Source organism: Myodes glareolus, chromosome 16 (assembly GCF_982192425.1).
Source record: "Myodes glareolus chromosome 16, mMyoGla1.1, whole genome shotgun sequence".
In the NCBI taxonomy this organism is placed as follows: Eukaryota; Metazoa; Chordata; class Mammalia; order Rodentia; family Cricetidae; genus Myodes; species Myodes glareolus.
The window spans coordinates 27,178,082-27,198,231 of record NC_142041.1 but is presented as its reverse complement, the minus strand read 5'-3'; the positions used below and the strand labels follow the sequence as shown (position 1 = coordinate 27,198,231).

At 38.7% G+C, this 20,150-nt stretch overlaps 1 protein-coding gene across 1 annotated transcript in view; it reads right to left on the bottom strand.

Annotated features, from left to right (window-relative positions):
- Nucleotides 1–271: 271 nt before the first annotated feature.
- Erp44 (endoplasmic reticulum protein 44) overlaps nucleotides 272–20,150 on the bottom strand; it is an 81,718-nt gene continuing 61,839 nt past the window's right edge. The window contains exons 7-12 of the mRNA XM_048420602.3: nucleotides 17,727–17,784; nucleotides 15,531–15,647; nucleotides 13,379–13,490; nucleotides 11,970–12,111; nucleotides 2,923–3,025; nucleotides 272–614 (exon numbers count right to left, since the gene is read on the bottom strand). Of these exons, the coding sequence (XP_048276559.1) occupies nucleotides 513–614; nucleotides 2,923–3,025; nucleotides 11,970–12,111; nucleotides 13,379–13,490; nucleotides 15,531–15,647; nucleotides 17,727–17,784 (634 nt within the window). The 3' untranslated portion in view covers nucleotides 272–512. The remainder of the gene's footprint in view (nucleotides 615–2,922; nucleotides 3,026–11,969; nucleotides 12,112–13,378; nucleotides 13,491–15,530; nucleotides 15,648–17,726; nucleotides 17,785–20,150) is intronic.

The following is a 20,150-nucleotide window of genomic DNA, read 5'->3' as shown; positions in this document are numbered from 1 at the left end:
TGCTCGGCCAATCAGTACAACACAGTACACAGTGTGAAAATGTTAATTTATTCCCCTCCCTGGTCTCTAGAGTATATATCCCCCTAGCTTTCAGAACTGCGATAAGAAAACACCAGTAGACCTGATCATGTGAGAAGAAGAGCAGAAAGGAAATCATACAGCACACAGGAAGCAGGCCTAGTCCCTGGCCTCTGCAGTGCTAGTGTGAGTTAACGGTATGCTTCTGGCAATGCCACCTTCCGCTTACATTATAAAAACTGTACAGGACAGATTTAAAGTGGAGATAGGCCTCTGGTTTTTATTTTATTTTTTTAAACCCTAGCAGATTTTTTAAAAAGAGGCTGTATTAAATGACAATGCATTTGAGTCAGGGGGAGGAAAAAAAATTAAAAACCCAAAACTTCTTTCAGTTTATTCAAAATAAAAATACACATAGAATTATGAAAATATAGGTTTACTATTTCCACCACATCAGCCAACGCTGCTGTCGAAAGGCCTGCGGGGCTGGAGTTCTACAGCTCATCCCGGTCCCTCAGTAAAGTGTACCTATACTCGCTGGGCGCCAGCTTCTGGAAGGAGCTCTCTGGAGGACTGCTTGCAACATCCTGGTCTTGCTACAAAAGAAAGAAAAGAATCTTCATACCAAAATGTTTTATGGAGTTATCATACTTTACTATTACATGATTGGCAGTGGCCTTGTAATTACTAGGTTATTAACAAATAAGACAAAAAGAATATCCCAAAGCATTAAGTTTGTGATCCTGTTTCCTCACACAAATGCCCCTACTCTGTGCAGGGCATGGCTGCCACAAGGTCACTGACAAAATACCAACACCCAGTGCTTCCTAGAGAACCAGTTTGGCCCTAACCTTTCTCTTCTACACACTGCTAAGAGGGATGACCTTGACACAAACAATCCCTACTCTGCCAATAAAGCCGCTACAAGCCAGGCGGTGGTGGTGCAAGCCTTTAATCCCAGCACTTGGGAGGCAGAGGCAGGCAGTAATTTGAGGCCAGCCTGGTCTACAAGAGCTAGTTCCAGGGCAGGCTTCAAAGCTACAGAGAAACCCTGTCTCGAAAAACAAAAAATAAATAAATAAATAAATAAATAAATAAATAAATAAATAAATAAATAAAATAAAAAATAAAGCTATCAACTATCTCAATGCCAGAAATCAGTAAAACTTGGTTGTGATGAAGAAAAAGACTCAATACTATAATGGACCTCTGTAATACGCGTGTGCCAAAAGGAGACAAAGCCCGGGAACTATCAAGTGACTCCACACACTGTGAAGAAAAGCAGCACAGTCGGCACGCCACTTTCACTCTGCCAGCATCCCAAGAGCTACAGCTTCACCACGGGACAGTCCTTGCGGCGGACGGCATGTGACACACCCCGGACATTCTGTAATAGATCAGCATGTGCATGACAACAGAAAGTGGGAGATGCCTCCACCTATTTGACTTTGCCAGATTGCACCTCCTCAAAAGTATTTTCTGCTGAAATACATACAAGCTGAAATTACTATAAACACATACAGTATCTTGTACCCAGTTGGTTTTAGCACAAAAATATGAATAAAATACATAGATAAATAAAACATTGTTTAAAGGAGAAAGTGAAATAAATCAGGATAATACAATATGGTAAACTAGATGTTTTTCTTGAGCAGTCATTCTCAACCTGTGGGTCACAGCATCTTAGGGGTCGGATGACTCTTTCACAGGGGTCACCTAAGACCTTTCTGCATATAGGATATTTACATTATGATTCATAACAGTAGCAAAATTACAGTTGTGAAGTAACAATGAAATAATTTTATGGTCAAGGTCACCACAACACAACATGAGGGAACTATATTAAGGGGCTGTAGCATTAGGAAGGTTGAGAACACTGGTATAGAGTAACGAGCAAACTTTGTGGGCCGAAGAAAATAATGACCTTCGGATAACTGTCACTAGCAGAATTCCCCCCTTTAATAGTAGCTTAATGATCAAGGAAAAATTTGTCCTCATTTCTCAAATGAATCATAGTATCAGTTTCCCAAGAGAACTCCTGACTTTGGACCTAATCTGACTCCCATATAAGATAGGGAAAATTTTAGTTTTTCTTTTTCTTTGATAAATACAAGTTCTTTGGACAAGCAGCAGACTTAAGTCCTGGCATATAGAACAGGGGGTTTAATGTACATCATCTCTCTCTTAGTTTCATGTCACAGACTTACTATAAACAATAACACATCAACATGCACATTTAGGATTCTTTCAAAAAGGAGGAACATGGAAATTACTTGTAATAAAGGTTACAAAGTAGAAATAATAAAATTCTCAGGCATTCATCCATTCTGACAGTTTATCTACCTATTCACCAGTCAATATAGTAACACTTCAATTAAGAATTATATGTGAATAAAAGCTAATATAAAATGTCGATGAATAGTTATTAAGCATTCAAATATCAAACAGGAAAGCTGCACTGAGTACTAATATTGAGTGTTATCAATACTGCACCTGTGAAGGTTCTTAGGATGGATGAGGGAAACAACCAACCGTCACTTCCTTACAGAAGGGTACATGTCCACTCAAGAGCAAGCAGGAACAACCACTGGAACCCACTGATTGTGTGTTCATTTGCTCCCAAGTCCTACTTCTTACTTCTAGTTGAAGCTAACAGTCTTTAACACTGTGCCCCAGAAATCATAGACTACCCAAGTTCACATGATGGAGAAATTAGAGACAACACTCTGCAACTTTTCTAGAGGCCAACATTTTAAAAAGTAACTTCAAAGAAGCATAACTTGAATATGTTATAACATATTCAGTTCAGGATTTCTACAGAGGTAACAGGAGCTGAAACTCTAGCTCAGGCCCCTCTGAGGCTATCTCAGAAAAGATTCCCCCTGGCAAACACATAAGTCCTACCTCTCCTGGGGCTGTGTCAGTTGGGTCAGGTCCATGGTGGAATTCTCTGTGCAGTTTGCCAGAATGTAGGTCAATTACAAACTGTTTCAGTTTTCCAGGAATTCTAAAAACAAAGGCAAATAATTATTTAGCTTCAACTGTCCAAACCAGTTGACCTCTAGTTTATCAACTTCACAGTGCTCTAAAGAAATATATGACTCTATCCACCAATTCTACCACAACTACTACAGTCAGCTAGATACTAGTTTGGGGTTCTAATTTTTTAGTTTTTATTTTATGTATATGTGTGAGTGCCTACATGTATGTACCAACATTAGTGCCTCATGTCTGCAGAAGCTAGAAGAGGTATCAGATCCCCTATAGATGGTTGGAAGCAATCAGGTAGGTGCTGAAAACCAACTGGGTCCTCTGCAAGAGCAGCCAGGGCTCTCAACTGCTGAACTACTTCCTCATCCCCTACGTTCTAATCATTGTACTTGTTTCATAGACATTTTTCTATCCTTACCATTAACAAAGGTGATGCTATGAAAATGCTGTATCCCAGATGTGTTTATCATCCTTCAGATAATTATCTGATGTGTGCACACGCGCGCGCGTGTGTGTGTGTATGTGCGTGTGTGCGTGTGTGTGTATCTGTGAATGTATATACTTTTAGCAGCATACACACACACACTCATAAAACAAACAAAAAACTTATATTCTCCAAATCCACACTAAAAATGTTGGAATTCAAAGGGAAAAAATATAATTAGAGGACAATTATGTAAAAGTATTCAGTTTTATAACCAGAGCACCATCCAACATCTCACAGAATTTGAACCCAGCATGAGCCTGTGGATCAGCCCTGAAATACAACCCTCTTTTGAGGTGGTCCATACTATGCTGAGCAAAGCAGACTTACAAAGCAGACCTTCTATAAAATTATTTCCTTGACTTGTATCCAATAACATAGGAACAAATGATACCTATAAGGCCAATCAATTTTTGCTACCCATTGATTTCCATTCTAAAGCCTTCGCCAACACAATTTTTTAAAACCGAAGTTGATTTGTTAATTTGATAAGTAACAGATAGCAGAATTTTAATTTACATTTCTTGAGAAGTTGAATGTTTTCCTGTCATTGCTTAATTTATACTTATGTGCAAATGAACTGCCTGCCTTTTATGGAGATTTTTGTGCTTTGGAACATTCATTATATGCTTCAAATAGAAACCTATTGTTTTTTATATCTATCACAAAAATTAAAATGCACTACCATACATACTTTAGTTCCTTGGGTACAGCAGACTGACTTTTTAATATTTTTGTTTTGTTTGCATAGCAAACATTACCAGTTAAGATTACCAGTTTCTATTTTTTCTTTTTAAATTCTACCCTGAGGTCCTGGAAGTGCTGTTTTGGTTGGTTGTTTTTCGCCCCCTTCAATAACTCCCACTGAGCTGTACCAACCAATAATTTCATTGTACACCATGCTGGCTCCCCACTAGCTCCAATGCAGTAGAGACCAGCAGGTGCCAAATGCACAGTTTACAAATACAAATGACTGTCAGGTAGCTGTATTGACAGAATGCCTTGCAAAGGTTCTCTGGTGCAAAAGTAATTGCATGTACACCAGAGGTAAACACTGAAAGTAGATCAATTTACATTGCTTCTGACATCATCTTCTGTCACCCTACAGCAAAATGATGAAGTATAAAATTCAAGCCACAGATTCCGAATGTTCTACCACACCTGAGATAATGCTGCTGGCTTCTTTATAAGTTCCTAAGACCATTGGAACTACTTCTAGTCAAGGACTACCTTATGAAGGAGTAAATCCCAAATGTGACAAACACTCAAGACAGGTTTCTCCCTGGCCTTCAGAATTATCCTCTTGTCATGACAAGAGGAAAGAAAGAACTGTGAGCATAAGACAGAGGCCAGGAAGGAGATGGATTAGGGAAGAACTCTTAGCTAGCACATACTCAAAAAGGATCTGTCAGTATTAGGAAGGGACAACCAGTGAATGAGCAATAAATTGTTAGAGTAGTCAGCGTGGAAACAAGCGAGAAGACTGGCACAAGAAATAATCCTATTTTCATTTCAGTCTTAATTGGATACTAAGAGCGGAGTGCTAAGCCTCTCCTACCCTCTAAACCTCTGGTTTACAATGCCTTACTTTTAGACCAGTGAAACACACACACACACACACACACACACAAAAGTATATGATGACTACTCTCTGACAAGCGTACAAAGTAGAAACTAGCTTTATTATTTTCAAAGACTGATGCATAGTAGATAATTCTTTTTTTTTTAAACTTAAGTCCTGTAACTTGTTTTGTTGTTTTTGAGACAGCCTCAGCAGGTAGCTGGGCTGATCTTTAAACTCACAGAGCTGTTGTGGGGGTTGGCTTTGGGGTCTCCTATGCTCAAGCTACACCCAGTGTCACAGTTCCTTTGCTACCTATGAACCAGAATATGGAGCTCTCAGCTCCTTCTCTCTGCACACTGCCATGATGACAATGGACTAAATCTCTAAGCTGAAAGGAGCCACCCCAATGAAATGTTTTCCCTTATAAGAGTTGCCTTCACAGCAATAGAACACTGACTAAGATACCAGTCAACTTAGTAAGAAGGGATAAAATAAAAACAGTAGAGGATAAACAAAATGTGCCTTTTAAGAAGTTCTATCAGGCTGGGCATGGTGCAAATGCTTGAACTCCTAGCTAATAATAACCTGGGGCAGGAGAACCACAAATTCTAGCCAACGCTGGACAAGAGAACCCTCCCTCAAGATTAGAAAAGGAGAAAGGGGCTAAAGGAACAGCTTACTGGTGAGCATTTGCCCAGTACACAGGAGCCCAAGACCCACAGAGCTGGGATCTAATTTTTGCCATTTGGAAGTACTAGCTCTTTAAACACTAGCATGTCCACTGCTTCTTACAGTTACAGGAATGCCACTGTCTGCATGCAGCACTGTGAGCTGGGACTCCATGGCTAACAGATTTGATACAAATCCTAGTTTTGCCACTGGTTATCTGTGTGGTCTTCAAATCATTTTACTTCAAGGAGACTCAGGTTCTCTGAAAAGAACTAAGTATTTTATTGGCAGTCTCCACCTCCTAATGCCACCTCTGGCAGGTGTAGATTCCTCTTCTGTTACTACAGTCACATTTTCACCAAATGACTCCAGAAATGCTAAGTTATTAAGTAATAATAATGACAGTAATTTATGGAAAGCGCTTATCATTTTAGCCCTAATTACCAGGAGGCACAATAACAATTATACAAGCCATTAAATGTGTCAGATTCACCTTGCTGCATGCTCTATTGGATTTTAACACTAGCATCATATAGCACAGCACTTAGCTCTCACAGCATGTACCACCTCCCAATTAAAAAACTGTTAGCAGGAAGGGGAAATTGGACACCTAAAGGAGACATTAAAGAAGTGAATTATTTTAAAGAGCTTCAAATGCAGTATTATTTTTTTGGAACAGGGTTTCTTTGTGTAGCCCTGGTTGTCCTGGAACTAGCTCTGCAGACCTGCCTCTGCCTCCCGAGTACTGGGATTAAAGGCATGCACCACTTGCAGTATAGAAAATTTCATTTCTCATTGCTAGATTTCTTTGAAGATTCCTATCGGCTCAGATTTACTTTCTTTTTTCTTTCCCCAAGGCATCACATGCCACTAGCTGGCAGATTAGCTCTACTTATTAAACCAGGCAGAGGTGATAAAGACTATGATCCCAGGGCTGGAGAGACAGCTCAATAGTTAGGAGTTCTTCCTGCTCTTCCAGAGTAGACTTCAGTTTGATTCCCAGGACCCATGGCTTAGAACCACGTGTAACTAACTCTCACATACATTACACACAAAGGCACACATAAATAAAAACAAAATAAATAATTTATTATTTTTAAAGGAATATGATTGATAGTGCTTATTTGGGTTCTCCAAGACTCAGACTCCAAAATGAGATTCCAAATGCCAGTGTTAATCTGACTTCAGAAATGCAGGACAGGACTTAAGCAAGCTGGAGTCCCGCAGAGGGTACCCACAATGTGTTAACAAATATTCCCAGGAATTTAAAGAAAGAAAGAAAAAGAAAAAAAGCTGAGCATGGTGCTTGCAGGCCTAACCAAGGTTAGCATCCTCTTCATTTCCAAGAACAATTTAAGACTTTATAATTAGGACTGTGATCTCATTAAAAAGAGATCAAAAGTATACACACACACACACACACACTCAGATCTATTCACAACTAGAAGCTGAGAGGTGCGCTGGTGAACTTCATAAATATGACACATTAGTCATGGAGCATTTCAATGCTAAGTACAGTTACTTACAGTTACCTGTGGTGTTTGAATAAGAATGGCCTCCACAGACTCATATATTTGAATGCTTTGTCATCAGGAGTGGCACTACTATAAAGGATTAGGAGGTATGGCCTTGTTGGAGTGGCTCATTCTCTTCCTCCTGCCTGTTGATCCAGATATAGAACTCTGGTCTACTTCTCCAGTACTGACTGCTTGCTACATGCTGCCGTCCCCTGCACTCCCACCATGATGACAATGGACTAAAGCTCTGAAACTATAACCAAGCTCCAATGAAATGCTTTCTTTTCTTTTATAAGAGTTGCCATGGTCATGGTGTCTCTTCACAGCAATAGAACACTGTCAAGACAATGCCTATGAGTTCCCAGAAAGCCCAGCCATTAGTGGTCTCTCTCTCTTTGAAAGATCCTTTCAGCCTGAGCATGCAGTTTTTTGGGAAGGGCAAAACAAGACTCCCAACTAGGTAGGGTGGCCAGATCTCACCCAATAGAAAATGCTCACACAACTGAGGGCCCTCTATGTGATATGGATTTTGCTTTCAATATGTCTGGATTTGAGAGAAATGGATCACAGGTAAGCTGCTCAGGTTTTAAATCCAATACAGTCTTGCTCTCTCAACTGTCTGAGTTCCTCCCTCTCAGTAGGTGATCTTACTTGCCAGTTAAAAACAAGAACTTCAACAGTCTTTTGCTGCAGTCCACCAGGACACAAAACACCCACAAAGAAACTCTGCAACACCCTCCTCTCAGAGTTAGAAGGCTACTGTTTATCCCTTTCCTTTCTTTCTCATCTCCTTTATGACCTCTGCTTTGCATCATGGAGGAGCATCTTCCCCATTTCAATTACTCTTTACTCCCCTTGACTCTGCCTCATAAGCACTTAATCACGTCTAGGTTCTCCATCCAAGAGAGCTAAAATTACTTAAGCCATGTCTCTCTGGAACTATTGCCACCCCTCTCACTTATTCTTTTCATAGGCCAGTTTCTTACAACAACTTCTAATTTTTTTTACTTTCAATTTGCTGCAATATACACTATCAAATCTAACAGATGTTTCATCTCTACCTTGTAGTTATTTGGGCAGTCTTTTCTGTCTTCTTCACCTTTATCCTGTGGTTAAGTACTCCCTTTTGCTTGCACTTCTCCCTACTTGACTATCAAGATCATCAAGTGTTCCTTGTTTTCTCCTGCCCCCTGTTAGGTCTGAGTATGAAATGTTCCCAATAGGCTCAGGTTTTGAATGCTTAGGTCCCAGGTGATGACATTGTTTTGCAACGTGTCAATATTTTGAGACATGGGGTCTAGGTAGAGAAGTACAGGGATTGCACCCTTGAAGCAGACCAGAACCCCAGTCTGTTCCTTTTTTCTGCTTCTTGTCTGATAGGAGGTCAGCACTGTCTGTTATCCATTCCTACTGTCATGACAGCTTCCCCAAGCACACAAGATCTATTGGCCATGGATGAGCCCTATGAGTTCTTTGAAGCTATAAGCTAAAATATTCTTTTTCTGTAGTTTCTATCAAATATTTTGTCACAAAGGTAAGAATGCTAACTAATGCAGTCTGATTAGTCTTCCCCAGTCTTCCGTACATGTTCCTGTCTCAATTCTTTTCTGACTTTGGGCAACCACTATTCTACTCTCATTTCTTTGAGTTCAACACCATTTCACTCTCATAAAGTAAGATCATGCAATCAACTAACTCATAAAGTGAGATCATGCAATTTAACTTTTTGTGCCTGCATTATATCACTTAATATCTCCCCTAGTTTTCTATGTTATCACAAATAACAGGATCTCCCTCCTCCTTTGACAGGAGAATAGTACTCCTGGTGATAATTTCTTTACCCATTTTTCAGCTGACGTAGATATAGATGCTGATTCTACATCCACATGCTGCAATGAATTATGGGAGTGAATATATCACGCTGACATACTGATTTAATTTATTTTGGATCTTTTTCAAGTTTGCTTTATGTTGCTTTGATAAAACACTATGACCATAAATAACTTCGAGAAGAAAAGTTTATTTTAGCTTATACTTCAGGTCATAGTTCATCATTAACAGAACACAAATTCTATTTATTCATGATTCATCTTATAAATTTGTTCATTTTTTAAGATTATCAATTTGTTCGTGGTGTGTTGCTTTTATTGGTTAATGAATAAAGAAACTGCCTTGTCCTGTTGATAAGGCAGAACTTAGGGAGGTGGGGAAAACTGGACTGAATGCTGGGAGAAGGAAGGCAGAAAGAGAGATGCCATGGAGCTGCAGCCAGAGTCAGATATGCTGAAACTTTGTCAGTAAGCCACTGCCACGTGGCAATAGACAGATTAATGGAGATGGGTTAAATTAATATAAGAGTTAGCCAATAAGAAGCTAGAGCTAATGGGCCAAGCAGTGATTTAATTAATACACTTTCTGTGTGATTATTTCGGGTCTAAGTTGGCTGGGAACCAACAAGCTCCCTTTTCCAACATGTTCATACATTTTTTCATTTTATTTGATACTCTTATCCATTTTATCTCTGTGACATAATTTATAATGACACCTCTATTTCTCATTTTATTTACCTGAGTCTTTCTTTTGCAGACTGGCTAAAAGCTTTTTAATTTATCTTTTAAAAAATTTGTTTCATTGGCTTTCTGTTGTTTTTAGAATCCATTTCATTTGTTTCAGCTCTGATTATTTTCTTAATTTATGTCTTTAAGTGTTTTTCCTGCATTTGTGCCTGTGTATCACTGAAAGCCAGAAGCAAACATTAGACTCCACTGGATTTACAGATGGTTGGAAGCCACCATATGGATGTTGAGAATCAAACATAGGTCCTCAGAGACGACGGCAGAGTCATCTCTCCAGCTTCTCTGCTCTGGTTTTTATTATTTCCTCCACTAACTTTGGGTTCAGGCTACTCTGTAAGCCTAAGATCCAGCCAACATCTGCATACTCCTCAGCCTCCAGTCAAGACTGCAGGTTCCAAACCAGTCCACTGGGTTCAGGCAACAGGCCAGCATCCACAGATCTAAACTCTAGACCATCCCTAACAGGTGGAAGTCCCACTACCTGCCCAGCACTGGGCCAGCTTCAGGCTCCAGAAGACTCAATCACAGTAGATTTTACACACTTGACATCTGGCATAATGACTATATTTAGAAGACTTAGAAAATCACTAGTCGAATTAATAGGTTAAATGATAGTCTTTGAGTGTAAGTAAAATTAAAACTGGCCATTGACATACTTTATTATTTATAATACAACCATCTACTAGTATTTGTGACAACTTTATGGCTTATAACACATACATCACCTCTCACTGATTTGCACTAAGGTCTCATTAGGCAACGATCAACCCTACTTTATGCATGAAGAAGAAACAGAAGTTCAGTGATCAGCTCAAGAAAGAACTCAACATTACACAGGTTTCAGAACTGAGATTCTTCTGGAAACTCCCATCTCTATTGAAATATTCAGAATTATGTGAGATTATTTATTTGGTAGTAAAACTCCAATTCATCCTCTCAGCAGAATAGTATTTTGAAATTTAGAAAATGTAAATGAATTGTCCAAGAAATATTTAAGTGTGAATTACTTAAACTGCACTGCTTAAAATTTTCATATATTAATACTTCAAACTTTTCATCAGTGTACTTCCCATCCCTGGAAGCTAGTAAGAGTTCTGTCTCTGCAGCAGTCATAATGCTTTCATGTTTATCAGTACCTGTCTTTGGAAAGGTTCTTGTTACATGCCATTAGAGACTCCTGGTTGTCAGCCTACAGTCCACAACCCCAGAGAAGCTAGAATCCTTTTCCAGAAACAGATAAAGTAGATGCAGAGATTCACAGCTAACCACTGGGCCGAGCTTTTGGCAAAGAGAGGGACAAGTGATAATATGAACAAAGGAGTCAAGACCATGATGGGGAAGTCCACAGAATCAGTTGACCTGAACCAGTGGAAGATCACTGACTCCTGACTGACAAATGGGGAACCTGCATAGGACTGAACTAGGCCCCCTAAGTACAGGTGACAATGGTGTGGCTTGGGCAATATAAGGGGCCACACCACTGGCAGTGGTACCAGGATCTAAATCTAATGCATGAACTGACTTTTGAAGAGCACATTCTCTATGGAGAGATAGCTTGCTTGGCCTAGGTTCATGGGTGGGGGGTTGGAGAGAAGGACCTTGGTCCTGCCTTAACAAGGGGCCGGGACAATATTAGTTGATTTCCCAGGAGAGGCCTAACCTCTCTGAGGAGCGGATGGGAGGTGGGGTGGTGGTAAAGGTAGGGGGAAGCGGAAGGAGAGGAGAGAGGGAAACTGGGATTGGCATGTAAAAAAATAAAAAAAAAATTAAAAAAGGAATTCCTGGTTGTAGAAAAATTCTGAGTTGTACAAACATAATCTTAATGTTCTTACAACACGCAATCATGAGCAAACAAACATTACCAGCAGCGCCTCAGCCTGATCTGGACCTTGATGCCAAAGACCGACCTCAGAGTAAAGCTAATTTCTCCAGTACACAATCTTTCTTTCAGAGATTAGCTCCCAGTCCCTAATATCTGTAATTCTCTAGTCATTGGTGCCACACCCACAATGAAGCACTCCAACTATTTACATCCACCCTGAGTATTACTTTCACAATATACAGTTATGTAAAATAATCAAGCAATTGTTTCATATTCAACTTTGTGGGATGTATCAGTAATTTTAAAAAGAATAAAAGGAGATACTTACAATACATCTTTAAAGTCTCCAAAAACATACATATGTCTGAAACTGTCAATAGCTATGACAGGGCAATCTGCTGGAGTTTTCTGGATATGCAGAAGAGGATGTCTAAATTTGTCACAATCTGCATGTAAGAAATTTATTGTACCTTTGAAAGAAAAACAGAATTTTGAGAACTACATTAGAATTTTAACTGTATTCTCTGATTATGAACTCTTAAAACAGCATAATAACAATATCAACATTCTTGAAATTAATATAGACCAGGAAACTAAAACCTAAACAGAATATTTAAAAGAAGCAGAATTTTTTTTAGTTCTCAGGGCAGAGCATAATCTTCTTAAAAATTATAAGAAAACTCAAATTTGAATGCTATTGTGACTTTTTTATTTCTTCAATTGGCAGTTGTGCAGGTTCCCTAGATTCTGACGGCAAGTCCCTGAGTCTAACACACAGGTTCCCTTGGGACCATCTTCATGCTCCTTGTGGCCTAACTGGCTATTTTTTTTTAATTTAATTCAAATCTAGAATATTTAGTAAATGACTAAAGCAGGCAAATCTTTAGCATGCTATCAGTTACATTGTTCGATCTTTTTCCTCAGTACAGAGAAGAAGCTGTTTAATAATCCCAAATTCTACTAAAATATCGTGGAGAAATGCAGACAACGGCTCAACTTTCATACAGAAATTAATGAGGATCACAGTATACTGTCTCTTAGCAATGTCTCTGGAAATGTATCAGAGAAACACTAAGGTACTGGAAAAGGTTCCCAAACAACACTGCTTACTTAGGACCCACTTTTAATGTCACTTGGTTTTTTTCCCTCTATAAAACAGCCAAGGTACAGAAAACAGAAGCAAATACACACAGGAAACAGCTTCACATCATAACTTCACTGCTTTCTTGCCCTTATAGCTAAACCTACATGTTAAAGTAACTTGTTAAACTTTTAGCCTAAGTGTGTAGATGGAAGTTTCTGTCCTTCCTGGTCCCACAGCTGTTCAGTCCCAAGGAAACACAGAGTCTTATATTAATTATAAACTAATTGACCTATTAGCTTAGGCTTATTACTAACTAGCTCTTACAACTTAAATTAACCCATAATTCTTATCTATGTTTAGCCACATGGCTTGGTACCTTTTATCAGTGAGGTATTCTCATTTTTCTTCCTCTGCATCTGGGTGGTGACTGTAGACTGAGCCTTTCCTCTTCCCAGAATTCTCCTAGTCTGGTTGCCCTGCCTATATTTCCTGCCTGGCTACATTGTTTTATTAAACCAATACAAGTGATAAATTTTTACAGGGTACAAGAGCATTATCCCATTGCATAAGTGTGTTTAGGCCAAATATGTACCAGGCACAGGAAGAGAAAGATAGTGAGAAAAAGATGAAAATAAACACCTTAATCAGTCTACCTTTTTCACTTATTAATTGCCGAGCTACTTCATTCTGGAATATTTCTAAACTTTCTGTATCGTCTTTCATGTGGAAGAGTATGAGAAAAGGCAGTCCTTCTTCTGTCAATTCCTGTGGAAAGAAGCTTTTGATGAAAATCAGTGGCCTCTCTATTCAGTTTAGCTCTTTCCAAAGTGGAACAAGTGTGGACTCAATCTGTGTAACTAACAGTTACAAGTAATCAGGAAAAAGGGTCTAATGGTGTGAAAAACAATGAGACTTAACAAAGAACAAAATCAACCATTTGTATCTTAAGCATGAGCACTAAGGATACACACATGCCCTGCTGTTACAGACATGGATTAACCTGGAAGGTCCTTGGTCAATCTGTTAGTCCAGTGGTTCTCAACCTGTGGATAGCAGCGCCCACAGGGGTCATCTATCAGATATTTATATTATGATTTATAATAGCAGCAAAATTATAGTTTTGAAGTAGCAATGAAATAATTTTATGGTTGGGGTCACCACCGCACAAGGAACTACATTAAAGGGCCACAGCATCTGGAAGGCTGAGAACCACTGGGTTAACCAGTACTGCGTATATGACTACCAGGGCAGCCTCTTGAGGTAAGTTAGGGTGAGCAAAGAAAGAACTATAATCAGTTCTTAATCCAGGAGTGAGATGAACATTAATTAGAACTGCCAGTTTTCACACTGAAAACACAAGTGTGCCAGCAATAAATAAATCTGAATCATAAATCCATGCTTATTCTGAAGTGTATTATGAAAACATTCCACTATGTGAGACCTAGGTGACAAGTGCTTTAAGGACAGAAGATAAAGCTCCACATTACAGTCATGTGCAGCCAACAGACGGTTTTAGCAACATTATTAACAAACAGCTACCCTACATGTATCCTTGAATACGCACACATACAATGCACCTTGAAAATGACAAAGTGTGATTAAAACTTATATTCCTGTTATTTGAGAGCATAAGAAACATGAGACAGTAGATTTGAGTCCTCTAATCTAAACAAATAGGCAATCTTCCTATTTTCATAAAAAAGTCAAGAAATGTCCCCCTCATGTAGTCATCTCCATTAGCTGTCCTTTTGAGGGTCACATTTAGAAAGCACCTCAGCATGAAGCACACATAGCATTTTCCTTTCATAATGACTTTTTAAATCCCTGAGTCCTATCACATGATACAAAAGGCTTCCTTTTGATTCCTATCTCACATTTAAACTTGTTTCAGTATTATATATGGATAAACAATCAAGCTTATCATATTATCTCTTCTTTGAATTAAGAGGTCACTTTCGTCCACAAAAATCTACCATTTTAAGTGGACAATCCGCTGTTAGAGTCACAAGGTTCTGCAAAAATTCATCACTCCCCCCAGAACACACTCGTCGCTCTAATAACCTTATACCTTACAGACTCTCACTCTCCATCTTCCCACACTCCCATTTCCTGGCATTATATTCATCTTTTGGTAATTCCATTTTTCTTCAATTCTCTTGGATTACATCTTTTGTTAACCCTCACTTACTGACCCTCCTCCCCATGCCTCTCTCTCTGTACTTTTCTGCCCTAGCTTGTACCTTCCCCTAGTACAACAGATTCCATCATCAGCTCATTGGACACCTTAGCTCTGTGCACAAACCCAGCTCAATCCTTTGAGCTAAGGCAATAAAGAAAGGTAAGCACACTGACCATACACAGGTCTAGAGAACCAAGAAACAACCAGACATCCATCCACCAGGTGGACTACTGCAGTCTACTCTGCCCTCTTTCTCAACTTTAGAACAGGAACAAAGCGAAAAAGATTTCAGAATCACCATTCAATTGGTTTTTGCATTCTTTTAGAACAGACAGGAACTAGAAAAACCTTTAATGGTAAAGGACTGCCCACAGTAACTAAGGTGTGTCCTTCTAAAGGACACCCACTTAGACATCTTTACCTAACTGTGGGCATCCATTTTCAAGATTATGCTATGACTAGAAATGCAAGGATTCTAGAATAGCGAGGTGCGAGCCAGTGAAAATGCTGTGAAGACAGCTGTGCCCAATGTTTGATTCTTACAGAGGGAAACTGCTAAACAGCTTGGTACAGAGGCAGTGAGTTCTTTCCACAACGGAATTAAATCACCCCCACTGAGTTCATACCTCTCCATTTTCAAATGTTATTTCTCGAACAAGAGGGACACATTTGTCTTGAATCCAGTTGTAAGTTACATCAAAATTTGTCATAGATCCTAAGTACACCATGTCTGGCGCAGAACGCTGTTATAAAAACAGAAATAAAAATTAGATTACTATAATCTTTGCAGGCAAAAACACATTTTTAAAATCCATCTACTAACCCAGAAACATCAAATATGAATTTCTAAGAAAGAAAATAATTTTAAAAAAGGACAAATCTGTGGTAATTAGGAACTTAGTAATCTAACTTGTGATATAAAAGATTTAAGACAATTACTTATCATCAGTTTCACCAAAGTCAGGCAGCTTTATAAAGAGAATTACCCAAATGAATTAATGAAGCTTTAATTCCTTTAATTGAAAATGTTGTTAGAAACTCTGAACAGGCAAACACACTTTGAAAAAGAAATGGTGAGAATATAAGGCAAGTACATCTCTAGTAGGAATTACCTGTGACTTTTTTGACTCAAAATCAGAGCACAGAAAGTACATAAAATGATTTAAAAACTAACATTTAGTTCAGTAAGCTTACTGTGTCCAGCACTGTTGCAGGTACTTGGTGATGAGCCACTTTCTTCTTCAAGCTTCTCACATGGCATGTTCTATCACCTCCACCACTTACTTTTATTAATGACAAAATTCAAAGCACTCAGAAGCTAAGAAACACTCCCAGCACAGTACAGCCAGAAGGCACAACATAAGGCCAGAGGCCAAGTTCACCTAATGTCCACATTACACTAACTGAGCTCTGATGAGTTAAAGATGGTGACATCGAGTGACTACGAGTAGAGAAACAAACCTAAGAAAGCACAGGCAGGCCCATCCGTCCAGCTGTGCACACAGCTGCTGTGTGCCCTCTAAAAGTTCACAGGCTGGAAACTTGGTCCATGTGGGTAATTCAAGAAGTAGTAGAACTTTTAACAAAATGGTGGAGGTGGCGAGCAATTAGGTTATCAAGGTATCTCCTCCACAGGGATTAATGTAGGTTTGCGGGATTAACTGGTCATAAAAAGAGCAAATTTGGTCTTGGCTGATCTTGGTTTCCTATCTCACCACGAAGTCCAATTTGTAGGTTTTCTTCTTTCTACACCTTCAACATGCTTTGACAGTTAAAGGGAATCTTAAGGATACCAAACAGAGGAACCACCAAGTCTTGGACTTTGACCTTCGTAAGTATGAGCAAAAGCAGCCTCTTTTCTTCTCAAGCACCCACACCTCAGACACCATGTTATAACAATAGAAAATGGATTAAAACACTATCTGAATTAAGAATTGAAAACGAGCTACAAAAGTAATGATAAATTATTTCTCTACATAAAAATTCTAGTATCAACATTATAAACACATTAAAATAAAAACTGTGACCTTGGCCACGTGTGATGACACATGGTTTTTTTTTTTTTTTAATATCAGAACTTGGAGGCTGAAGCAGGGGGAATCGCTGTCAGTTTGAGGCCAGCCTGGTCTATATAGTAAGTTCTAGGACAGCCAGAGCTACATACCAGAGAGACCCTATCTCAAAACACACACACACACACACACACACACACACACACACACACACTTTTTGTTTTTTAAAAAAAGAAGAAAAGGAAAACAACTCGGCAAAGTTTAAAACAACCTAAATGCTTTATTACTAAAAAGCTAATCTATTTTCCAGCAGGTCTGAAGTTTGGCAGGTGCAGTGCAAATGAGTGACAAACATGGGTTGCTCAGCATCTTTAATATTTGGCTCCCAGAAAGAAATCAACAGAGAGAGAGAGGGAGAAAAGAACTGGAGCCAGGGGATTCCAATGTCACTGCAGGTCTGTGACTCCAGGCCTCTGTGGGCCAACTTTCACTCTGAAACAAGGGTTACTAGACCATAACACTTCAAAGTCACATCACTTAGACATGGCACTGTGCTTTTAATTCCTACTATCTGGAAGTTGAGGGTCTCAAGTTCAAGTCAAGCCCAGGCACCTTAGTGAGAACCTGTCTCAAAAATAAAAAGGGCCAGGCTGTAGCACATAATACACGTGCCTTGGGCTCAATGCCTAGAACTTAAAACGTGAAAAAAAAATCAATCTATGATTCTACTAGCACTTAAAACAAAGCTATTGTTTATGCTATACACGTATTACCTGTGGTGTCTTGAGCACACATGAAAGAGCAACTTACCCCTGGTGGTTTGTAGATTAAATTGTCTCCACTGTACCTTTCTGGTTTTGAAACATCTCTGATAGGAGGAAAAAAAAATAATGTTTGAAACAGTATACTTTAATAAAACAGAATTCACTAATCATTACAATGTATGAGTTATAAAACCATATGATAAAGACTTGTTCATTACCTGCCCCACTCACTAGACTATGTAACACCAAGACAAACATACATTAAAGGCAAACTAATATTTGGCAGACTTTTGTTTTTGTTTTGTTTTTCGAGACTGGGTTTTGCTATAGTTTTAGAGCCTGTCCTGGAACTAGCTCTTGTAAACCAAACTGGCCTTGAACTCACAGAGATATGCCTGCCTCTGCCTCCAGAGTGCTGGGATTAAAGGCAAACACCACCATCACCCGCTTTGAGGCAGACTCCTAAAACAACATTACAGTCAGCTCCTTTGGTATTAGGATTTTACAAGTCTGGATTGACAAGATCAGGATGATAGCCATATTAATTCTAAACTGATTTCCACCCATAGATAAAGACATTAATTTGTTCAGAGATTAATAAAAATACATTAATTTTCTAATTCTTACTTTTTATATTTGACAATTCTAAAAAAAAATAATGAATCAACTAACCAATATCATAAAAACACAGTTTTAGAAAGCATCATGTTTGTGTACTTGGACGTTGTCATTTCCTGGGCCTACTAGAGTATTTGGCATACAAATACTAGGTCTTGTATGACAATTTTTACCCAAGACAATAAATATTTGGTAAGAGAATTCTACAGAAAAGCCTCTGAGAAAAAAGAAAAGTACCTTTTTCTTCCCCTACATAATTTGTGGATTAAACAGACATCAGTACATCTTCAGTTTCTGACTACACAGTCCAGAAAAAGAAGGAAAGATGCTAACCTAGACGGACGACAGTACAAATGTAATGAGGGAGCTCTGGTGGGGGCTGAGACCCAGGAGTTTTGAAGAGGAAAATGTGGCATTTTACTGGGAGAAGGGGAGAGAGGGCAATACTGAGAAAGAAGGAGAAAAGGAAGAGGGAGCATTATAATACATATCAAAGAAATACAAATACTATAAGGGAACGCTTTAAAAAAACTTCATTAAGTTGGAAAATATGAAAGAAATAGATGAATTTCTTTATTCACCCAAAATACTAAAGCTAAATCAAGAAGAGGTCAAGAACCTAAACAGATCTACAACAAACGAGTTAATTGAAACTGTAATATATATATAAAAAAAACTTTCCAGCTATAAAGTCCAGGTCCCGATGGATTTGCAACAAACATCTATCAGGCTTTTAAAGGAGAACTACATCCAACCCGTCCCTAAATTCTGCAAAGAAAATAGAAACAGAAGAACTACAAAATCTGTTTTTAGAACCACTATTAATCTAATACCCAAACTAGGTAAAGATACAGGAAACAAAACAAAATTAGACTGTTATCCCTGATGAACAGAGATATAAAATCCTCAATAAATACTAACAAGTATTTATTGAGGAATAATTGAATAATTGAATACAAATACATATCAAGAAGCTTATCCACCATAATTAAAATGTCTTTATTCTGGAAATGCAGAGTTGGTTCAATATCTGTAATAATAAGCATAATAAATCATATAAATGGACTTAAAGACAAAATCACATGAGCACCTTAATAGATACAGGAAAAAAATCTTTGACAGAATACATGTTTCCTTGATAAAGGTCCTAGAAAGAACAGGACTGTAGGGAACATACCTTGACATAATAAAAGCTATATTTGACAAACCTACAGCCAATATCAGCCTAAATGAAGAAAAACTCGGTTTTACTCCAAAATTAGGAGTAAGACAGAGCTGCCCACTATCCCACCTATTCCTTTGCATCACAGTGCTGTAAAGAGTAGCTGGAGCAATTGGACACGAAAAAGTAAATTAAGCCGGGTGGTGGTGGCACACGTCTTTAATCCCAGCACAAGAAAGGCAGAGGTAGGGGAATCTCTGTTAGTTCAGGGCCAGCCTGGTCTATCTACAGAATGAGTTCCAGATCAGGCTCCAAAAAGTTACATAGAGAAACCCTGCCTTGAAAAACTGGGGAAGAAAAAAATAAAAGTTAAAGGGAAAGTTACCAAAAAAAAAAAAAAAAAAAAAAAAAAAAAAGGAGCATGGTAGGGGGCTGGAGAGATGGCTCAGAGGTTAAGAGCACTGGCTGCTCTTCCAAAGGCCCTGAGTTCAATCCCAGCAATCACATGGTGGCTCACAACCATCCAAGATGAGATCTGGTGCCCTCTTCTGGCCTTCAGGCATATAGAACACTGTCTACATGATAAATAAATCTTTAAAAAAAAGAGGAGGATGGTATAATATTGTCCATAAGAGATCCCAAAGCTTCCACCAAAAATCTTCTAGAAACAATCAATAATTTTTTAAAAAG